The 23,785-nt window shown below is 46.0% G+C and overlaps 1 protein-coding gene across 1 annotated transcript in view; it reads left to right on the plus strand.

Annotated features, from left to right (window-relative positions):
- The first annotated feature begins 12,547 nt into the window (after positions 1-12,547).
- Positions 12,548-23,785, plus strand: part of LOC142997694 (collagen alpha-1(XI) chain-like) — a 57,667-nt gene continuing 46,429 nt past the window's right edge. Inside the window, exons 1-4 of the mRNA XM_076148295.1 lie at positions 12,548-12,991; positions 17,686-17,850; positions 19,688-19,901; positions 20,651-20,813. Coding sequence (XP_076004410.1) covers positions 12,874-12,991; positions 17,686-17,850; positions 19,688-19,901; positions 20,651-20,813 — 660 coding nt within the window. The 5' untranslated portion in view covers positions 12,548-12,873. The remainder of the gene's footprint in view (positions 12,992-17,685; positions 17,851-19,687; positions 19,902-20,650; positions 20,814-23,785) is intronic.

A 23,785-nucleotide genomic window follows, 5' to 3' on the forward strand; every position in this document is an offset into this window, starting at 1 on the left:
AACTGGGCATACCAGAAGGAAAAGTCCAATAAAGTCAAATCCAACAGGCTCCTCGTCCAATGGAAAGTTTCAGCCCTCTCTCTCTCTCGCTGTCTCTCTCTCTCTCTCTCTCTCTCTCTCTCTCTCTCTCTCTCTCTCTCTCTCTCTCTCTCTCCCCCCCCCTTTTCTCTGCCATGATGATATGTTGTGCAGATGTGAGGAAAAGCTTTCCATCTCACTGCAAAGAATAACAGCAGCAGCGGAAGTCCCCCAGGAGACACACACACACCCACACGCACGCACACACACACACAAACAAAAGCGCACTCACACACCTTTGCATTTGAAGACAAGTCATCGAATCCCCTCTCGCTCTCTTGCTCTCTCTCTCTCTCCTCTGTCTCTCTCTCTCTCTTTCATTCCATCCTACACATGCTCTCCATCCACTCTGAGGAGACACACACACACACACATACACACCCGCTCTGGCTTCTCATGCTGAGACATTAAACAAACGCACGTAAACAGCTCTCTTCCACATGTTCTTTACAGCTGGTGCCATGTGAATTATGTCAACAACTCCTACCAAATAGGGCAACAGGGTCTCCAGTATAATAGGGGTACAGTGCATTTCTAATCAAATCTCCCCTGATTTAAGCTTTCCAAGTCTCAATACTCACCTTCTTTTTAACAGAATAGCAGGAATGCCGTTTGTGACAGGAGAGTGAACCATAAAATTACAGATGGAGCCAATTTTATGATCGTCTTTCACAGTAGTCAGCGGGAAAGGAGGGCTCGGCTTTCGTGGTTCTGAGCCGACAAAGAGCTTCACTGTGAGAAATGTTCCTGAACACCTCCCTGTGAAGTACTTTCAAAATGCTTTCTACCTTTTACTTTCTTTCCCTGCGGTTTTAGCGTGGAAGCTGTGCGACAATGTAGATTCTTTTGTACACACAGATTCAGGTGAGAATAGAAATTTGAGGTGGAATAACAGGGGGAGAATTCCACATACGGACGAGTTTGTAAAAATAAACTTGGACCGAATCAGAATTCTGTGTCAGTCGCTCTAATCCCTTTGACTCTCTCCCACACCTGTCTAACTGTCAGCCAGGCCTCTTCACAACACTCAACCTTTTCCATGATATCACCGTGTTGGCTTTGAGATGGAGAGAGAGAGAGACCGAGAGAGAGACAGAGACAGAGAGAGAGAGAGTGAGAGCCTCTTTTGTTTTCCAGTGCTGCTCCAGAGTGAGAACGAAGGGAGGCGGAGGAGAAGAGGCTTGGGGAGGGAGAGAGAGAGGGGTGGAGGTGGAGGTGGGATGGTAGAACAGACACAGATAGACATCTTTCAAATATCACAGCACCGACTTCGCTTTCATCAAAACACACGTGGGAGTCCCTGTCTCAATCCACCAGGCGCATTAGCCCCCAACACATCTTCCATTATCGCTTCACTCTCACTCTCGCTCTGCAGGCTTGCCAGGTGTGTCTCTGAACGGCATTCTCAGATTGGTTGTCCCCCCCCCTACTTCCCAACAAACACACACACAAACACACACACACACACACACATACATGAAACATTTAGCTGAATAGAAAATCCAGGCGTTTAATAGGCGGGGATCTCAGCACGCTCACCAGATGATGAACATCCTGGGTACACAATCTGCCGGACAGATGTCTGCATGTGGCACAAGGAGGCAAACGTTACATTACAGCGCTGAAATCATCTCTTAAAACGTTCTTATCCCGGGGAGAAAAAATAGAAACTGGTCTTTAAAAGGCGAGGATGCAGCGCTGTCGGTCTCGGGCTTATACTTAAAGGCTACGTGAAATAATAACAGGCTGTACAGTCGGTACTTAGAGGGGAGAGGTTGGGTGTAAACCTCAACCTGATCTCAGACTAATGAGCTTTTGTACACAGGAGCTCAGCGTCCACGCTTTGTCCTCTGTAGACTTCACGTATTTGATTGCAGTTATGACTCGCGTAGCCCCTGCAGGCGCCAAAATCTCTCCCGAGTTCCTGTCGTCAGCTGGCTGCGACCCCGTATTCTCTGCCATAACAGTAGCCAAGCATCTCCCCCTGTCCAATGCGCTGGCACACACACACACATCCTTCTGTAGCTTTGACGATGTAAGTTGCATTTGATTAGGCACTGATGTATCACTGAAGCTGTAAAATCTAGCTTGTGGATGATTTATTTTAAAGCTTTCACGTTTCCCCTTCTTCTTTTATTTCAAGGCGTTGGGTCCTAATGTGAGCAGTCGAGCTGATGTTGCTTCCCGTCTCGTCGTTTCGTCACGGAGATAACTGAAGGACTGTCGGGCCCTGATGGAGGTACGCATGCTACAGGGAGCCCCTTTTAAACGTTTCCACTCGCTCTCCTGCTTTCCCCAAAGGGGTCCCACACACACACATACACACACACACACACACAGGAATCTCCCACCCCCCACTGCCATATATGGTCGCAGAGCTTTTATCACTGGCTCCAGTCCCAGTGGGTTTCCCTGCACTGTAACTTTATGAATGCCAGCCAAGCTCACGCGGGGAGGTCACTCACTCCCTGCTGATTGGCCGACAGCCCGTAAAGCGAGCTCACCATGCCGCCACAAGCCCCAGGGAGAGGCAGATAGGCTTGTATTGATCCTGGGTGTGTGCTGTGTGACAGACAGTAACTAGTCCATCCAGCCTTTCAAATCTAGACAGATGAAATGCAACGACCATAAACACAGAACTGTATCCTTTCTCCTCTTCTCTGGCATGTGTGGGGTTTTAATTGATAGAATGTGTGCCAATAAGTGAGCATTCCTCTTTAAATGTGAACATGACCACATGCTGTATGTTCTGAGTCATATAGAACACGGATTGTGACTCAACCACGATTGGGATCTCCTCAGCCGTAATACTTCACCCTTTCACTTCCTGTAGTCCTATCTGCCCTCGACCCGCCGTGTATTAATCAAGACACAATGCCGTCTTTCTCAGAGAGACAAAGACACAGAGAGAGAGAGAGAGAGAGTGAGCGAGAGAGAGAGAAGGAGAGAGAGAGAAGGGGGAGGGGGAGTAATAAAGTTCCATACTGTAAAAAGAGCGACCCAGTTTTTCTTGGAGTCGCCTGATAGCATCGTTGATAGAGGCGACGTATCAACTATAAACTACTATATGCTGTATTTATTTATTTCCAAATGAGTTCTGCTCAACATCCAAACCTCACTCTGTGATGTTTTAGTTAGTTTGTAGTGTCAATATTGAATAAAGATGTTTATCATTCTGAGCATTTGTTTGAAAGATGGGTGGAGGAGATGTTAGCCATCAAACCCCACCCACTTATGAATCATCACAGATCAATCACTGCGTATTTTGGCAAAAGCTGAGCAACTCTAAACACAGCTAATGTGAAATCTTAATCTTCATCCTTGATCATCACCATCTCAATGTTTCACCTTGGACTGTAACTTTCCTCTGTTGTCTTCCTAACCCACTTTCTCTCTCTCTCTCTCTCTCTCTCTCTCTCTCATTTATTCTCCCTCTCTCTCTCTCTCTCTCTCTCTCTCTCTCTCACACACACACACACACACACAGGCGCTAATGCACAGATGCACAAACCACCACCAGAAAGTTGGCTGGCGTGGGCATGAGAATGAGTGTAGACACAGAGGCCCTGTAGAATAGCCAGGAAGTTAATTTTGGAGGACGTCCACGAGGCATTCTGGAAAGATCCAACCTCCAGCCAAATCAAATTAGAGCCTCCAGAGCTGTGAGAGTTCACAGCTGAACCAGAGTCGCCCCGTCCAACACGTCCCCGGGTGTCTATTCCTGTCTCATATCTGCTCATCCTTAAACACATCATTGTCACCGAGGACCATCACACACACACACACACACACACACACTCACACACATCATAAACTCTGTTTGTTGGCTTTTCTTTTCATGGAGCTGCATGGAGGCTGCACTTCCTCGTTTCTGACACTAGGGGGCTCTCTAGGGATTCATGAGATTCAAATTGTTCACCAGACAAACCAGCAATTACACAAGCCTGCATGAGATGTTTAAGTTGTCAAACAGCAGGAGGGAGGAAAGTCTCTCTCTCTCTCTCTCTCTCTCTCTCTCCCCCTCTCTTTCTCCCTCTAAGCTCAATCCAAACCAAAGTAAACTCACATATTACAGCTAATAAAAGTATCCATCATATTCAATGTGTTCCCATATATGAAATCCTAATCTCTTCCCCCCCTCAGAGTGCAAACACGGCCAAACACACACTCCCACACTGAGAATATCATCAAATCTGAACGTTTATTTGACACTTTATTGGAGGCGACACTTTCACACGACGGCGTTTTTCAGATGTGTGAAGCTTTTCACGGTTTGTATCGCAAATGGGGTCTGGAGTCGTCAGAGTTTACTCGTTGTTACAGAGTGCTGAACGCGGCGATGAAACGCTTCTGTCAGTCAAGACGCGTTGGCTTCTTTATTGAGTGTGATCGAAGTTAAGCCAAGCGAGCGCAGAGCCAAACCTGAGCGCGGACCGTTATTAAGTGTGTGTAGCCTATATCTGGAGCTGGCCTGACGAAAACCACGCAACGCTGGCAACTTAGCGGAACAGCAGTTTCTGTTGAATGGAGATGGTAAAGAAACGCAGATGCATTCAAGTACGCTGAGATTAGACGTTTTTTTTAGTTTCAGTGATATCCTACAGAACAGAAACATTATTTTCTCCTGAATGAATCTTGTCCTCTATGCAATCTATAAGCGCTAAGCTCCCTTCACACACACATGACCTCTTCCATTATCGTTTTACGTGCAGATGACCTCGTCCCTGCTCTTTCCCATCCAATCTCAAACCTTATTATAGTCTTCTCTCCTCTCTCTTTTCTTAGACACCGAACAATGTGCCCACATTTCTCACCCACTGACATCTAAACAGGAAATTATAAAGTATAGCCTCGGCCTCGGTGTGTGTGTGCCTGTGTGTGGAGCGCTCATGGGTGTGCGTTCCCTTCACAGTTTATGCGCGTATGTGATTTTCTACGTTATATTTGTTCCAAAGCATCAATTTGGTGAGCCCGGCTTGCCTCGCGGGCCCGTAATAAACTTCTATTCCAGGGCTCCTTGAGCAGTGGCATTCACCGCAGGCAACTATGTGGCTGGCCGCCCGTGCCGCCGCAAGCAGAGCCATACATTTGCCTCCTGTGAGTCACTGACCGGTTACTACAACTCCAGACGCAGAGGGCCGCTAACTGCATTCGGCCCCTTCGTTGTCGGATTTCAAAGCCTCTTTGAGCTGCAAATTTTTTGGTTGAGTTTTTAATGTAATTAGCTAATGTAATATTCCTGTTTGGACATCTTCATTCTCCGCAATTTAGTCTCCATGTTTCGCAATCTCTACTGGCCTACAGATGGAAGCAGAACTCCACACCTCCGCTGCTTTTTTGATTCCATGTTTTTTATATTCATTTTCATCCAATTTGTTTTAGTTTTGTGGCAGATTTTTTAAGTAGGACAGCACAACCAAGATGAAGCAGGAGATGTAAACACTGCAGTCATGTTTCAGGTGCACTTACAGTTACACTCTTAGTATGACTCAGCATATTATGACTGATTGTGAGTGTGGAGTGTATTCATTCATCAATACATTGTTTATATACAACCGATCCAAGCCATCATTGAGCTCGAGGCATATAAGGTTAAGAATTTAGTGCAAATGTATGTTGCTTGACGGTTTTCCTACATGAAGTCTCTGCCCTGTTAGTTTCTTCAGTCTCTGCTCAGCTCTACACTCTGCACTTATCAATAAGGCAAATAGATTAGTGTTCAGCACGACTCCAAGGGCTGGATCCTCCATCAGAATTCCTTTCTTCCTGGCATTCACTCCTTGAATTTTTGGTAGAGATGCGTATAGCTGACAGGATGAATGAAACGTATAGGAAAAAATGTTACCTGAATCATGGCAAAAGCAAAGCCGTCTTTGGAAACAATGACACTCCTATTGGGAGAAATGATTCCACATGCGGGAATGTGTTCTCACTCCGCTTAAATGATTCCAGACATGCTCTCCTCTCTCTCTCTCTATCCAGTTTACACCAGTGCACAGGCGAGCACGTGCACACCTCTACACACACACACACACACGCAGCACGTATACAATCACACGCTCACACGTCGTACTCATGCTGTACGTCTCTAAACCTTTGGCGCTGGTCTCGTCTGATCTGAGCCGGAGCGGGCCGTGACGCTTTGTCACAGGCAGCATCACTTGTCTGTGAGTTGTTATTACGTTAAGCCATAAGTAGAGCAACAGAGGGTTATGCAAATGTAAACTCAGCTGCTGGGTCACCTCCTTATTTGATTCTTATTCACAGAAACGCCGTACCTCCACTGGAAAAGGCAATGGATCAACGTCAGTCAAAAATGTTCGTAATGGTCCTTCATATTATTGGGAGGTCCACCCAGCAGCTTTCTCTCCTCACAGCCAGGATTCAGAATTATTTGACAGCCAGATGTTGAAGGTGGAACTTTCTCTTCTTGTTTTCGCTGCCTGGAGTGCCTCAGGAACAGTGTTAGGTGATACACACCTCTCTCTCTCTCCATGGGCAAACGAGGCAGCATCACTCTGTTCTGAACTACACACACAAAGACCTGTCCTTTAGATTTAGTTCATATTTCTTTGTGATGAAGATGTTATGAATATACACTGTGATGTTGTTATTATATGTACGTAAATAGCGTAAAAATGAAGTTAATTTAATATTGTTTTTAAGTATAGGGATAACATTGTTGGTTAGTGTCTTCATCAGTGAGTGAGTTGTTCAATACTCAGACAGCACAATGAAGTTGCTTTGGCATCTACCTATGGAAAACTCCACCCTCTCTCTCTGTCACACACACACACGCACACACACACACACACACGTACATACGCACACATACATACCCCCCCCAAACTGTGTCTCAGAACGAGAGCTTGTGATTGGTTCGTTAGGGGCGTCTGTAGAGGGACGCACGGGCTCTGCACTTACAGGCGCTATGGAAACAGCGCTGCAGCCAGCTGGCGGTTTCTGGAACCCAAACCACCGTGTTGGATATCACCCAATCCCTGAATCGAGGGAGGTGATGAACACGGAAAAATAGCGAGCTGCTGCTGCCGCTACTACATGTACCTTTTCCACTGTGACTGTCCGTTTAAATGCTTTTTAATATCCAGGTTGCAGCGAGGCCATTTTTCTGATTTATGATGTTTTCTTCTGTACTTAAGCAAAGCATTGTACAGTGGCATCAGTGAAAGCTAAAGCTACGGTCGGGGGGCCTCATTCTAAGTGGAACAAAACGGCCCTTTCATATTCTCCCTGTTGTGGGTGATATGATTTCAGTCCATTATAATCTTCTTCATGTGTTTTTCCCAAACCCTCAGCCACATGTTGCCTCTTTGCTCTTCCATGGCAGTACACACACACACACACATGAATAATCAAGGCATTAAGCAAACCTGGTTTTCATTGTGGACACTTTCTATTGTGACATTGTCCACAATTCTCCTACGTGAGTTTGTCCCTGACGGTTCATTGTTTAATACTTTTAACCTTAATATCAGTGTCTTATTTGCTTAACATCACAATAAGACAAAGGGATCAAACTGATTCCTGCAGCAGTGAGATGACTCGGACGGTTTGATGCCACTTCATATGTACTACAAGTATTAGTTTAGAAATCTGACTCTCAAACCTGCAACATTTTCCTCACACAGCCCGAGCTGGACAGTGATCCATGCTGCGCTCAGATGCCAAGTCACAATTTTAAATTCCTGATGCCTCGGAGGCCTTCCAATGCCAGCGCGGCTCCGAGCCTCTGCTGCACGTCGTGGCTGACCTTTTATTTCATCTAACTGAAGTGTTCATTTAGTTTCAGACCTGTGAGTGTGACAGAAGCAGACGAAGTCAAACATCACAGCAAATGAGATGAATTAGAACGTCTAAGTGAATCCCTCAGAGCGGCAGTTTGGTGAGTGAGACGTGCTGCCAGGATGAAACGCCGCAGAGAGCTTGTGTTTCATCCTGTCCTAATCAGTAATCACTCAGCGGTTTCAGTCTTTCTCTTGCTGTTTTGGGTTTTAGTCTCCATACGTTTGGATCAGGGGCTCTAGTGCTGCTTTATGGAGACCACAGTTGACTTGTTTTGGAGTCCAGATTGTGCTGCTTTTCATTTTTGATGTCCAAATCCAGGGACACAGCAAACTAAAGCTTGTTACTTTAGTTTATACTTTACTGAAACTCTTCTAGACTAATTCACCAATCATCTCAAAGCACAAAAATAGACAAACCGATGTATTGATCCTGTGATAGGTGCAATTTGATCCGATCCAGATGAGGACCCAAACTTTTGTTTCGGCTTATCCAGGTTCAGACGTGGAGCTCTGATTGGTGCCCTTGTAGTTTGTCTGCCCTGAAATCACATAATATGAACCGTGACTGTGCATTCATGTGATAGGACGGCTTGTGTGATGAAGGCTTCTTTACTGTTTGGTGCAGTTCTCTGTACAGACCTGTGGGGACGTGTTTCCATTCAAGCACAGCCACTGAAAATCTGCAAAAATGACCAAAATGCAACTTAAACCAGAGCCAAACCCAACATCTTTCACCTGAGAGAAAGAGAGAGAGGGAGAGGGAGACTTTCATGCAGACATTGGCTGTTATCATAAAAGGATCGTCAGAAAACAGTTTCCACTCACTGAGTCACTTTACGAGTGGAAACCCCACTTGTACAACCCACTTATTAAGATATCAGAGGGAATCTACCCGTGTGCTTCGTCACTAACCTTGGTCTAGTAAATGCAGCAGAGGCTCATGGTCCTCCTTGTGAATCTGGACAAACCACAATGTTGATGTCCCCTCCTGCAAACTCCTGCTTGATCTGATTAAAGAACCACAACATTGAATCGTCTCTGCAGCACAAACACACAGACATTTTACTATTTTCTGTGATTTGCTGTATAAGCCTGTAAGAGAATAGAGACTGGGGCTCATTGTCACTAGTGTGCAAATAACAAATTGAACCTGATTTCTGTAAATAAAGGCTCAGTGTGGGAAACACGAGCCAGAGATTTATGCATCACCACATCAAAAAGTAATGAGGAACATCCACGGCCGACTCCCAAAGTGTACCCAGTCTCGTAAAGTTCACGGCTTTCACTGATCAACATCTTCCCTGCAGGAGCCTGCGTGCCCTTTACAGGCGCTCTGCCAAGATGTCTGCATCGCCCTCGGCCCCCGGCGCTCTTTCTGTCCTTTATTTACTTTCATTTCTCTCATTTTCTCACATGACTCATCTATCGGAGTCTCGTCCTGGTCGCAGACTTCCCACTCCTTCCGTCTCTCGTCTTTCTCTGCCTTTTCTCCGCATTCTTTCCGGCTTTGATCTAATCTCTTTTTTTACTGAAGAACCCCTAAGTCAGCAGATCCCCATGCAAAACTACTGGCTGCTTGACATCGTTTTAATTCCAAATATGATAACAGGACGTGACTTAGCAAGCGGCTTTGACTGGGCTGGTCCGTGGCGGCGCTGTGTTTGTGCTCCAGTGCGCTCGGTGTCAGCCAGTCCCGATCTGCTATCAGTTTTTTTTACTGCTGACGACTGGAGACAGGGCTCGGGGAGACTTTGGCTCGTGAAATATGAGATGCTCGGGGCATGTTTACATTATCACAGACCTCTCCACTTAACTGGCCATAACACTGTGTTCACTCCTAAGAGGAAAGGCATTCATCACACACACTTTGACAAGAAACATGAAAGTAGGATGGATTCTCTTCATCACTGTCACTCTTCTGGTACTGGTTGGCAGACTCCCTCAGATTTGTAACTACACAACACCAAATCAATCAATTTTGATAGATAGATGGATAAATAGAGAGAAGGATGGCAAGTTGTGTGGATTTACGGTCGTGTCAGCTGTTTTTAAAATCTCGAAATGTTTGAAATACTGCAACAGTTTCGCCGCTCAGTCTATGAATCACTGTCGAGTCAAAACCATGGATCTACCAAATTTGCTCTTACACAAACTTTGATGTTGACTTGTATCTTGCCAGACGTCTTCTTCTTCTCTGGTGTCTGCTGTTTCCTTTTATCCTTTGAGAGTCCTGACTGATGAATCATGCAATTAAAGGTAAATACACTCCGACTCACTTTCTCAGTCCCATTAGGTGAGCCTGACTGGGTACCACCTCCACCTATAATAAGCACGCTCAGACGACACACACATTCCACTCAGCGGTTATGCTGTCTGTAATGTCTAGTGTGCGCCCCTTTCCACCCACGAGCAGCCACACACACACACACACACACACACTTTAGGGCTGAATTATGTATGTTAACACACGGGAGCTCTCGAGTTTACATGGACTTGTGACCTGATAGGACGATGGTCTGATGGTCCAGATGTTTTTGTACTGATGAGATCAATGAGGTCACACACTGATGCTCACCAATGCTCTCATAGATGTAGCACACAAACTGGAAAATTGGAGGAAATCAAGCGCAGTAACTATAGCAACGTTAACCTCTCACTCTCTCCTCTATACTATTTCTTCGAAAGTGGTACAAAGCGTTTTTTTTTTTCATGAAATTTCAAAGAACTCTAATTAAAAGCTGCGTCTTTTGCCACCGGGCAACATGTTCAAGAAGTTTGTGTTTTTATAGCTGCTCTGGGCAGAGCCGTGCGTGGATGAGATACTTATTATAGAATAATTATACAACGTGTTCTTGGTACATGCTGGCAGCAAACGCATCAGTTGTAATAATATGCTTCAACTACAAAGTGTGTGGCTTTAAAAGTCAAATCTTCCTGAAAATTGTAGACCGTCCCTAAACACGAGCGGGCCGACGCAGTGTAAGTTGGACGCCGTCGGTACATTTTGTCTGCTGTGTAGGTCGGGGAAACAGCTGTTTCAAAGCAAAGCAAGGAGACTTCAGCTACTCTTATTTAGACTTCCTCTCGTGCCAGCGTACGCAGGCGGCGGGATCCTGAAATTAAACCAAACATTTTGGGCCGCGATCCCAGCGAGGAACAAGAAGAAGAGGTTCGGACATTCTCTACCAAAACAACGAAAAATGAAATTACAAAACAAGATGAAGTCAACCGTCAGTCAGCTAACCGCAGCGCAGAGCGAGGCTGCGTTCAAGGAACAGGCTCTCCGGCCGCGCCAGTGTAAGGTCGTAACCTCGGGTCATGGTTAACTTAATACATTTATACGATATAGCCCAACGTCCCTGAATGAGTTTATCAGCTGTGCTCCTCATTCTATTCCACTTAGCGTTATCTTCTTCTTTGCCTCTTCTGACTATAATTCAAGGAGATTCATTGGCCTTAAAAGTGATCTGAGAAAATCATTAAGTCAGCAGCTGCCACCAAAGTGCTCATCATCCAAACATGCACTCTGTCCAGTGCAACTGCTCGGCTGCGGGTTGGACTATACAAACTTTCAAAGCAATATTTCAACAGATAAATAAAGGATTAAAGTTTGCATGGCCCTGATAAATCAAACCATTAGTCCTGTACACACTAGAGTCCAAAACAACTTATCAGAACCATATTTTAAAATGAAACCCAGGCAGCTTAACCACAGATTTGCCTTCTTCATGAATATGAATGGATACTCTGAACATCAAAGGCTCCAAATGAGCCTTACGCAACGACCCAACACCATCTAAATCTCGTTACGCCGATCATCTCCTCAGGACGGCTCTCATTCCTGCTTTGCGATAACACACGCAAACACTTTTAGGTTTGTGTGTGACAATGGCTGCCATTGCTGAATCCTTCTTTCATCATTCAGAGACGCAGGAAAATCAACTCGGAGGGGCTGAGGGCTCTATCGCTACCACCTGTGCTTCCATTCTGGGTTCCAGTCATCCTTTACTATTAATTATCCTTAGGCCTCGGGAGACTTGGCTGTCCAAAAAAAATCTAAATCTTGAGAGGCTCCTTGAGGAAACTCTGAGAATCTGGAAGACATTTTCAATTTGGCCACTGATGCTTTTTCATATATGTGAGCCACATGCAGACGCCACTCACTCTCACTTTACACTTTCTCAGGCTTTCAGGAAATGTTCAGAAACTAACGGCTCCACCCAACCGCTTCATCTGCATTTAAATTTAGAAGCCTGTGCCCCCCCCCCCCCCCCCCCCGCCCCCCTTCTCCCCCCCTCCTCACAATCCCAGATTCTATCACCCACTTCCTGGCAAAGAAAGGGAATAAATGTGACTTGATTTGCTTTATTTACCTCATTAATTACGCATGAATCGCACGCTTCATTTATAAGATTGTAAATAAGAAAGTGCCTGTGCGCCCCTGGGATGATGATGCTTCCACACTGAGCTGCAGCAGAGGGATGCGGCGGCGCTCCGATTGAAGCTTTTGCAAAAGTTACCAAAAAAAGAAGAAGGAGGAAAAGGAGGAAGAGGGGGGCGGGACTCGATTCAACTTTCCCGAGCGATGATTCGATGATCGGAGTCTTTTCCAGCGTCAGACTGGGTTCAGGTGGAGCGTCGCGGCGTGTTGTCCAGCCTCCTCCTGCCTGTGTGCAGCAACTCAACTCTCAGGGAACCGAATGCTTTGCACTTTTTTTCTCCCTCTTTCCACGAAAAGCCCTTCAGCTTCAGTGTGAGTGCTGGGCTGAAGCTGGAGCTGAAGCTGGGAGCGGATCTTCCAGGGGCCCGGTTCGGCTATAAAGAAGCATCCTACACGTCCACACTCATGGCTCTGTAGTGACAATTTATTCTTCTTTCTTTCTTTTTTTTGGGTGGATTGTTTGGAAAGGGACCCCCGGTTATTTTTTACTTGTTTCCTTTTCTACTCGCCCCCCGGTTTCGCCCCCGTTGAAGCTGCTGGGCGATCACCATGGAGATGCAAAGGTGGTCCACCAGGTGGAAAACGAAAAGGTGGCAATGGGATTCAACGATAATCACTGCGCTCATCACACTCACTGTAATCCAGCAAGCAGCCAGTGTCACAGCAGGTAAGAGGCGGGGTGATCCAATCCTGGGCACCGGGGACAGTTTGGGGACATCTAAGTCATCAGCTCAGGACACACACTCTCCCGATTAATTGTCATATACAGAAACAAATGTGTACACTTTTTTATTGACTTTTAAGCACTGGATTTGACACGTTAGACTCCTTTTCCCCCCCTGAACGCTGACATGCACTGGAGGTCATCACGGTCCGTCTACTGCTTTATTTACAAGTACATCATGACACAGAGATACTGAGCCGGCGCCCGGCCAACTTTCCATCACTGTCACATTTTTTGTAGTTTAAAGTTGGAAAGTTAGAACCTGAACTGAGTGATGGGCGCGCACACACTCTCACACACACTTCTCTGCCTCTTTCCCTCTCTGCTTTGCCCTCTGTGTCACCGTGGGTCCACTCTGACATCCAGCTGTGGTCAGAGGGGCTGATGTGTTGACCTAAATACTCTGGTGGTCTACTGAGCGTGTGTAAATAAAAAGAGGAAAAGCTTGAGGTCGCTCTGTAGAGGTGAAGATGCAGGTGTAATTCACGTTTTCTTTATTTGTCTGAGTTTAAAATGTAGCAGGAAAAAATAAGATGTGAAATTACTAAAAAGTTTCTTCCTCAAAATGAGTTTCTCCTTGAAACCTTTGTAGCCTTTGTTCCCCACAGTTGTTGATTCCTTAAATCCACAGATTCCTTTACCGATCTGATCTGACAGCTGTCATCAATTGTCTGTAGCTCAGCGTATCAGTGAGCATATAGGTGTTTTATATAAGGCAGCACTCTGGATTTGGAAGAGTTCTAAGAGTGAAATTCCTATTCTGGCCTGAAGTACAAACCAGATTAAGTCCAAGAAGGGTGTGATGGAAAGAGAGAGAGAGAGAGAGAGAAGCCCTCCAGAGTATTTTCACTGCTTTGAAAACAGATGTGGGTCACATTAACTGCTCCTTTAGTCTTTTAGTGTATTTCTTTGTCTATACAGTCATAAAGAAATCCATAAAAAATAGGAAGTACACAGTTTTTACAGTCTCTCTTATTTTCCTCAGCAGATGGTGATCATACGTGACCAAAGATAATAATACTGTAGGTCATCTGTGGAATTTCATTTGTGGACATTTCCTGTCTGAAGCCCCGCCCTCTTTCAACAGCCACCACCCATGGCTCTGAGCATTAAACACACACACACACACACACTGACATAAATCACCGATCTGCCCATCAAAGGCCGAATCAGAAATGAAACGATGATAAAAGCGAATACCACGGTGGCACGTCTTGCCCCTCTCGCCGCACTCCGACTGATATTTAAGCTCGCCATAATTGCATGATGTGCTCGCAAACATTTACTTTAATTGCCGCCTATGCTGCCAACGTGCAACGGTGCAACTGAAAGCCGCAGCAGAGCCATGAAGTCCAAACGTGACAGATTTTTAGGAAACTCTATATTGAGCTGATTTCTAATACGGGATGGAATATTCTGGAAATTTGGCCTACATATATCTTCAAATTGTAGTCCCATCAGTCTGTGATGGGATAAACCCCCTCTAATTGCTTTAGCAGAGGTCTCACATGTCGGCACACGCTTCAAAGCACATCTCCGGCGTGTTAGTCACTTGTTGACACGGCAGATAGTATATCAAACGTCCTCGACAGCAGCCGGAGAAATGTGTCGTTGAGAATCAGCCAGACTGACAAATTACCCCCTGAGCCGCCGAGTCTGTGGATCTGCTGGTGCTGCGATCCTGCCGGTGCTGCGAGGAGAGGGGGCCCCGATCCAACCAGCGCCGCCTCTCTTGTGGTTTCATCCCTATTAGAAATACGGTCGATTCCTTCTGAGGACGACTGGGTCTTTTTTTTTTCCAGACTCTATTGTGGACGCAGCAGTCTGGCTCTGAGGGGCTCAAATGCTTTTAAAAGCTGCTCGCTCTCTCTCGCACACACACACACACACGCTCATTTGGGGTCTTAATGGTTTTGGGATATTGCCGGTTTTTTCAGGGCTTCTGTGAAAAATGGTGGTTGTAGAAGGTGGAGGGGTGGATGGAGGAGTCGGGGGTGGATGAGGGGAGAGCGGGGGAGAGAGAGAGAGAGAGGGTGGGTGTGTGTGTGTGTGGGGAGGGAGGGAGGGTTGTTCCTGGCCTATTCAGCACATCTGGAATATATGAGGCCTTGAGGTATGCAGTAATGCAGAAAGGCATTCTCAAACTCACAAAGAGACCTTTAGAGTCCGGGTGTGTTTTTGTAAAATCAGGAACCAGTAGCTCTGAACTGGGGACAATATTCAGAGGAGACGCAGGCTATTCTCCTTTTTATGAGGCATTTGTCTGAGGTTTAAAAGAAAATAAAGCTGTTATGTGGCTAAAATTAGTTGTTATTTTGTGATATTATATTCTAGTGTCGTAGTTTTCAGGACAAAGTGAAGCCCGAGTGTGCAAATGGCTCCAGTGAGTCGTGAGGTTTATTGTTCCAGCACCTAGCCACAGCTTTTATCCGGAGGTTAAATTCACTGTGGGACTGAAATCTTCTAGGAATCGACAGGAAAAAAACAAACAAATTTCAGCTCTGCTTGATTTCCCAGCGGCGCTGCTCGCTCGCTTGCTTGCCGCTAATGCTCTGAACAATTTCAATTCATGATGTGTGGCTTCAGATGTGTGTTAAAAGCTGGATTCATGTCAGCGCAAATGACTCCCAGTTCTTTCCATCGTCGCCTCGGCAGCAGATCTGCACGCCGTCAAATCGGAGGAAAAAAATAAAGATTGCGGTTGCCAAGTGCGCGTTCGAATCAGGGGAGTTTGATCCGCAGCTGTTACTCTCCTGGTCATCAGAGAGACAGAGAGAGAGACAGACAGAGACAGAGGGAGAGAGAGACAGCCAGAGAGAGAGCTATAGGATGAGGCCTTCTCAGCTTACTCTGATGTATGTTTTAGTTGGGGGGGGGGGCTGGTTGAGGGAGTGGTGCCAGCTCCATAATGGGTTCAGCATGTGGAAGCCGTAGCTCCGCCCATCTCCATCCCCGTCCTAACCTCCATCCCGGTCGCCGCGAGTGAACAGGAACTGCACAATCAGCACTTCCTGTCTCGGCTTGGCATGAGACTCGCAAACAAATGAAATGTAAACAGACTTTTTTTTTCTCTTTAATGAAATCCCATTAGACTTAACTGTGGGTTGATGTTAACGGATTTACAGAGAAGATTGAAGAGATTAGACCCTGTGTGTTACGCATCACTCTTCCTCTTTGGTGTTAGAGACGGCAGATGAGACGCTTTTAAAGGCCTTCTTACCGTCTTAAGTGTCAGAATGAAGCTAATTGATCAATTAGCAATTAGCCGCATTTCTTGGTTGTTTAGCATTCCTGGGCGTCATGGTGACTTAGTGAGAAAGTGACACTTGACTTGACGTCTAGACGCTGTTTATCCTGGTTTATGCTGCTGTGGTCTGTTGCTATTGTTGAAGAAGTCGCTCTTAAGACTTGTTGTGCACTTGGATCGAGTTTACGAGTGGAGATCTCATGCTGAGTCATCACATTTGTCTCCAGCGTGTTTACAGTGACACAACAGCTGTCAGGTTTATAGATCTACTGTAGTTCTTTACCAGGGGTGTAGATTTCAGCAATGACTTCTATTATAACGCTTTCATTTATGTATATTATTATTACAGTGAGGTGGAGTCATCAGATTATGAGGTTGGTGGTTTATGAGTACGTGTAGGAATCATATCTGCAGCTGTAACAGCGATGAATCTGTGTGTTTCTAGTCAAGTTGCCAGGTCCAGGAAAGGTTTTCAAGGTAAAAGCAGAAATAGAATAGAAATAAAGCTTTTGCACCTTTTTCCTGGCCCGTCCGCAGATGTCCTACATCTGTCTGCGCTACAATTACTCTTCTATCCGTCGCCGCGCCCATGATGGCCGCAAATTAATAGCCGCTACTCCTTTTTTCAAAGCAGCAAAGGCACCTCAAGCAGACAAGGCTTTAAATCAACAGTGAGGTCACGATGGACGCCGGGGCTCCTGTTGAAAAGAGAGAGAGGGAGTGTGTGTGTGTGTGTGTGTGTGTGTGTGTGCGTGTAGTGTGTAGTGTGTAGTCATTTCCAGCTCCATTGATAGGAGAAAGTGTGTTTGCGCTGGCGGTGTTAAGCTGCTTGTAAAGCGCCGCCCCCCCTCCGTGTTCCCATTAGACCCAGTGACCAGCAGCAACAGGGTTTTATCATCCATACATGCTGGAGCCGTGTGGATGGTGGTGGTGTGTGTGTGTGTGTACGTGTGTGGGTGGGTGTAATTATGTGTGCTGAATGGTCCCTAACATTTCTATTGCTCCTCTGCCAACGAAGCTCATAAAATAACAACTGGTTCGACTGACAGGTTTGGCCGACGGTGAGCAGCCAGACGAGGAGTGTGTGTGTGCGCGCGCGTGGGGGTGTGTGTGTGTGTGCCGGTGTAAATGTTGACTTATCATCAAAATGCCAAATCCTATTAAATGTTCTGTTAACAGCTGAAATATGTTTACAGTGCACTTTAAAAATTACATTCAGCTTTTACAATATCGTACTCTAATTATGCTGTTATATTAAAGTCATTCTAGCCTTTAATTTCATTAGAACCCACGTCGTCTTCATTTTGCCATTTCTATTTCTACATTTATTCAGAGTTGATGCAGATTATTAGATTTTTTTTTAACTCCTTCTCTGTTCTTCCTCCCTCAGCTGAACCCGTGGATGTTCTGAAGGTTCTAGACTTCCAGAGCTCCCCTGAAGGAGTACGAAAAACAACGGGCTTCTGCTCCGTTCGGAGAGGATCCAAACCCGACGTGGCCTACCGAGTGGGGAAGAAGGCTCAGATTAGCGCTCCGACCAAACAGTTCTTCCCAGGTAAACTCACGTGTAACACAAAGAATGCACAGAATCCTGCATAAAATGTCCTTATTTGGTTTTGAGTTGGACCTTCCTGGTTAATACAAGAGTCTCATCTGGACAAATGATGTCAAATTAAGCAACCAGAGAGGCAGAATCCACGTTTTGGGGCTAATATACAGGTTCCTGCTGAGATAAATAACTGTCAGGATGAAAGTGAAGCTCCTCGACGCTCCTCGGGCTGTTTACTACCTCAAACTACTTCATTAAGATGAAGTCACCACAAGTCAACGTTCCCCCTCCTCCAGACTGATGGAACGTGTTTAACAATGAGGTCCGCTCGGTTCCAAACACCTGCAGGAGACTTGAAGAATGACGGAAATCCTCCCAGAAGACGCACATGTGTTTAATATTCCAGGCCTTAAAGTTCCAGGCCTCTTGTTACAGATTATAGGTACGATTCTAAAGTAAACTTACGAGTCAGGAGAGAAAGGAAACGGCGTTTATTTTGACATATGGTATTTGCGGTAAACCAAGAATTTATTACAACAAAGGATCATTGTTGACATCGGTGACGGGAATATTGCATGTGACGTTTGTGCGGACAGTCGCCTCGCTGCACTTTTTGATTACTGGCAGCTTTGCGTGTTTGGCTGAGGCGGTGAAATGTAGCAGTGTTCCCATATTGGACGCACATTGCCTGACTCAAACTGTCACAGTGTCTGCTTGTGAGAAATAAACTCATATTTATTGCATTAGGCAGGAGAAGCAGCGCGGCGTTTGATAGTTGCAGCCATCAGGTTTGCTACCGCCTGCTTACTGCTCAGCGCCTAATCCACAGATGGAACAATAAACACTTTATTGTTGCTGTTGACAGATATGAAAAAGCTTTTTTCAGCAATTTCACAATCTTGCCATATGCAGGAAGTTGTAAACGCACAATAGAATACAACAGTAAACCCTCACGACCGTCGGCGGCCTTGTGAATTCCTTATTATAGCGAGGACGCATCGGTACAAGAAGTCCCCGGTTGCTTACTTAACCTAACTTGGCAAGAGGCTTCGTTCGCAAATGTATTAGTGAGTGTGTGTTGTTAAATAAATTGTACTGGTGTGTGTTTCTTGGAGGTGTGTCAAGTTGGACCGCATCGCCGCAGAAAGTGCAAACTAGCCCGAGTTATTAGGAAAGTCATTCCTGTGAGTGTTGGCTGAAGTTTGTCAGCACGTCGCGCTAGTGGAAATTTGAAGAATTTAATTAAGCTTGAGACGCGGAGAGCTGCGGAGTCGCGGCTGTCATGGAGACAAGGTGTCAAAATGTCCTCTGTCAGAATACTTTGATATTTATTTAATCTGCAATTGCCTGTTATTTTGTCGTTAAGCGGAGCTCTATTTGGGTTTGAGTTGCTCTATTTACAGCGCTCGTTAATATTTAAGTGGCGTGCATCATGGGCCTCCAGGCCTTTCAGCTCACGCCAGCTCCTCTAAGCTTCCTCGGTAGAAAAGCTCTCCAAGTCCGCTCGTCTAGACGTGTGTGTGTTAAACGCACGAAGGAGTAAACGAGGGAGGTAACAACGTGTCATTATTCAATTGAGTCATTACAATACCATCACACGTTTAATGACATCTGTGGTAGACGGAGGTGTAAACACTGGAGGCGTGAGGTCAGGTGGCTACATCAGCTGGGTGCAGCTATGGGCGACCTCATCAGACACGCCAAACCTCAAAACGTTTGTATTTCGGGAGCACAATCCAGCTTTAATCCTCAAAAATCTCACGCCTGCTTTTCAAACACGCTCCTCCACAACAAACCAACCTGACCAACCAACCAACATGTCTGCCTTCTGTTTCCTCTCAAGGGGGAGTTTTCCCAGAAGACTTCTCCATCCTGTTTACCATCAAGCCCAAGACCGGTCTCCAATCCTTCCTGCTGTCCGTGTACAACCAGAACGGCATCCAGCAGCTGGGGGTGGAGGTGGGCCGCGCCCCGGTCTTCCTCTACGAGGACCAGAACGGCAAGCCACCACCCGAGGAGTACCCTCTGTTCCGCGCAGTCAACCTAGCCGACGGCAAGTAAGTGATGGAAAAACGGAGGATTCCTTATTCTTCTTCTAGACCTTTGGCTTCTTCAGGTGTTTTCATGTTTGTCTCGTTTTCCTGATCGGATCCAGATCGCAGTTATTACTCATATTTAATACAAACTCACTCTACTTTACGTATTAAGTCAAGAATTCCATCTGTACCTGGAGCTTCTGGCCTTCTGAGCCAAGCGGCTTTGGTGATTTATGACGCTCATATGTTTGCTCACTCATTTGTACCATATGGAACATGTCAGACAGTAATGGAAAATAGATTGCTGGCAACAAATTGACGACAGATCCTTTACTTTTTTTTGGGGGGTTGGAGTTTCCAGATTATTTACAGCGGTGCTATACTGATGTGCAGCTTGACGGGCGGGACCCTCATGAGTCACGTCGTCTAGATGTCTAATGAGTGTAACGCAAAACATTGTCCCACTTGCCAAGATCCATTGGAACAATTGTGAAGTGAAATGCTCTAAAATGATTCCATATGAAAAGAGGCCGTCTGTGATGGCTTCAGGCAGGACAGATGGGATTGAAAGCAGCAATACCTCCACTTATTTCTTCTTCTTTTGCTTTGATTGGGTTTCTACGCCGTTCTAATGTCGTCTCGCCAATGTCTTGATTAACACTCGCTCAAGAAGAAGTGTTGATTTGTGAGATATTGACTCCAAAAAGCTAATTTCTCTGACTTCTTCTTCCTCCTCTTCTTCTTCTTCTGTCCCGTCTTGTGCGGCACAGATGGCATCGCGTTGCCATCAGCGTGGAGAAGAAGAGCGTCACCATATTCGTGGACTGTAAGAAGAAGGTGACGCGACCCCTCAACAGGAGCGAGCGCGCCGTCATCAACACGGAAGGCATCACCGTCTTCGGCACCAGAATCCTGGATGAGGAAGTCTTTGAGGTAAGGGCGGCCATGTTTCTTCTCCTGGGTGGGATCGCTCAGTCGCCATCGTGGTTTTGTACGGTTGATCCGCAACCACAAAGAGATTTCGTTTCCTTCTCTTCTGCGATGGTTCTTGGTTCTTCCATGTTTGTCTGTTTTGGCTTCAGACTTCTCGTTCTTCTTCATCTTCTTCATATCTCTGTGTTGTCTTCTCCACCTGCCAAATTCGGTCTGATGCGGTTTGCTATTGCAGCCAGGTTGGTAACGAAATATTTGGCCTTTGCTTGAAGGGTCGTTAGCGATGTTTTGACAGAATCACAGCTGTCGAAAACCACAAGACTCCACGGGTTTGGGACAAAAGCATTCATTGTGAATCGGCTTAAACCTTCAGGGCAAAAGCTTTGTGTGTCTTAATGATGCTTTATGTCACTTACGCAATATTTTTCCTCGATGCATTGAGTCCGTTTTCCGCTGAGTTGAGGCGATTTGGACGCAAACGCCTCGTTAAAGCGTGTGTGTAACTCGTTCCGATAATTTTCGGATGTAAACGGACGCACATGTTGCTCTATTTCATTTACTATTGTTTGAAAGGGAGAACTCAGCTGTCTAATAGTCCGGATTTAGGCGCTGCAGGGCGAGATGTTTTATGTCATTAGATTTTTGCGTAAACGTCATTTTTATTGGCCAGAACGACAATATTGGCTTTGTGTAGCCAGCCAGAGCCGCGGGCAAAGTGTGTGGAGAGGCATCACAGTGTGCTTCAAAGCGCCTTTTACTCAGAACTACTTAGGTTTGCCTGACTGGAGCGACATGAAAACAACCACAGACGGAGTTATTAAGCCATCCAAATATGAGGCAATGTCATTATTCCATCAAAAAAAACCTAGAAAACACATTGCTGTCAATCATTCTCAAACATGGTGACCGGTGCGGAGGACGGAGCTGTGAGGTTCAGGTAACGTGGAGCTCGGTGGAAAAATGTGAGCTGAATGTCAGCGTAGGAGACAATAAGGAGGCTTTGATGTCTGCATGTGGAGCGCTTGCTAAGTAGAACAGCCTGCGAAACGCTCGCCTGCAGGTTCACAAAAACTTCTTTCCACAAAGGAGCCACTTGAAAAATCAGATCGCACACGTCTCGGCCGCCGGCTCCTCTGCGGCGAGGTGAAAACATGTGGACACGCAGAGGTCGGCGAGGACAGTCCCTGGTGTTTGACTGATCGATTCCTCACTCAGCAGCGGCTCCTAATGAGACGGTTGAGTGATTGATCGACGGGGGCGAAAGCGAGAGACAAGTTTAGGATTCTAGTGTCAAAAATGTAGCTATTTTAAATGCTGAATGGTTAGTTTGAGCTTCTATGAGGCAGAACGTGTGACATAACAGAGCAAGTATTCCTCTTCTTCTCCAGGTCAATGACTCCTTTGTGCCTATGAGGGGCGGAGGCTTTTCATTAGTTTGAAAGTGGATCACAGGCACCCGTAGGTTTATCGATCGCAAAGGTGCGACCTGTAAAATGTTGACAACGCTCTCATGGAAACTGCTGTAATAGATGTGTTTCTGCTCTAAATGAGCAGCTGCATTCATAAATAAGCAGCACGCCTCTGAGGCCACGCTAACTGGAACTCAGACCAGGTTTTTCCAAGATCTTTTTAACGCCAAAATGTATCAATTTGACATCGAGGCACCTGCGATTATGATTGAATGTACATTTGAACCCTTTTCAGGATTGTTGCTATTGAAGAAGAAGCAGTTTATTCTGATCTGTTTGTTTGTTTGGAGAGTTTCTGAATACTGTTGAAGTGGGATCAGTTAGTGAAAAGGACGGAATGATTAGATTAGAACGGGTGATTAGATTTTCTATATTTTCTCTCCAAAAAGCCGATTCCAAACCGACTGTTCGTCAAAAGTCGTTTCAAAAAACAGATGGAAGAAAAGACGGGTTGTTTTGTTTGACAGAGAGAAACAAGAGAAACACAAACAAATGACGACAACCTGGACTAGCTCAAAAGCTGAAATTCAAGACTGACACACACACACACACACACACACACACACAGAGGATTAAACATATAAACCTGTGCATCAATAAACAGAAGAGATTGTGTGTTTATTCCTCATGATAAACTATTGATCCTTTGCCTAATTCATTCTGTGGATTGGCTGCAGGTATTCCCAGCTGTGAGCGCTCGGCTGCTTCCACCTTGAGATGATATAAGCAGGTGTGGAGGTCTGGAAACGCGGGGGTGAAAGCTGGGGCTGGGGGGATATGATGTGTGCGCTCCAGCCTTGGCTCGGGCCGCACAGCTGTTTAAGAGATCCTGTACGCTTCATGAGTGAGACTCAAACTTACAATCTCCCCCCTTTTCTTCTCTTCTCCTCTCCTTTTTCTCCTTTTTATGTGTTTTTATGTAAGTTGGGGCATTATTGGCGAGCAGATACGAGTTCATATATGTGCAGAGAGAGAGATGGGAGGGTTGAGCGAGGCGATGATGGTTTGTTTATGTCTCGATCCAACACGTTGTCCCACGAGCTGCTGCGTCTTTGGCGAATGAATCTGAACGAGACTCTGATGGGCCCTTCGTCTCCATATGAATCATGTTTATAGCCGAAATTGGCGGCGGCAGGCCAGGCGGGGTGGGCGGGGCAGGGGGGGAATGGTTTGCTCGACTTGTTCCCCCTGTCTGTCACCGTCTGTTTTACTCCTCGCTAAACGCTTCAGTCTTCAGCTTTTGTCTGATTCTCGCCTTGACGCTTTGTGAGTTTCCTCCCAGCTTCTGCATTCCCTTCCTGCTCCAATATGGATTCCATATGGATTTGATGGCAGCGGCGATGGAGCAAATACGTCGTCCCGCCCGCTATGGGAGCACATGCGACTCTTTGCAAACATGCGGATCCTTAGATGCCTCCTCAGAGAGGCGAGATGTGGAAGTAGTGAAAGTTGGGAGGCAAATAGTGGTGGAGAGAGAGGTGAGGAAAGGGCAGACGGGCGAGC

This window comes from Genypterus blacodes, unplaced genomic scaffold, assembly GCF_046128005.1.
Source record: "Genypterus blacodes isolate CSIRO-AG114 ecotype Tasmania unplaced genomic scaffold, CSIRO-AGI_Gbla_v1 ptg000005l_1, whole genome shotgun sequence".
NCBI classification, from domain to species: domain Eukaryota; kingdom Metazoa; phylum Chordata; class Actinopteri; order Ophidiiformes; family Ophidiidae; genus Genypterus; species Genypterus blacodes.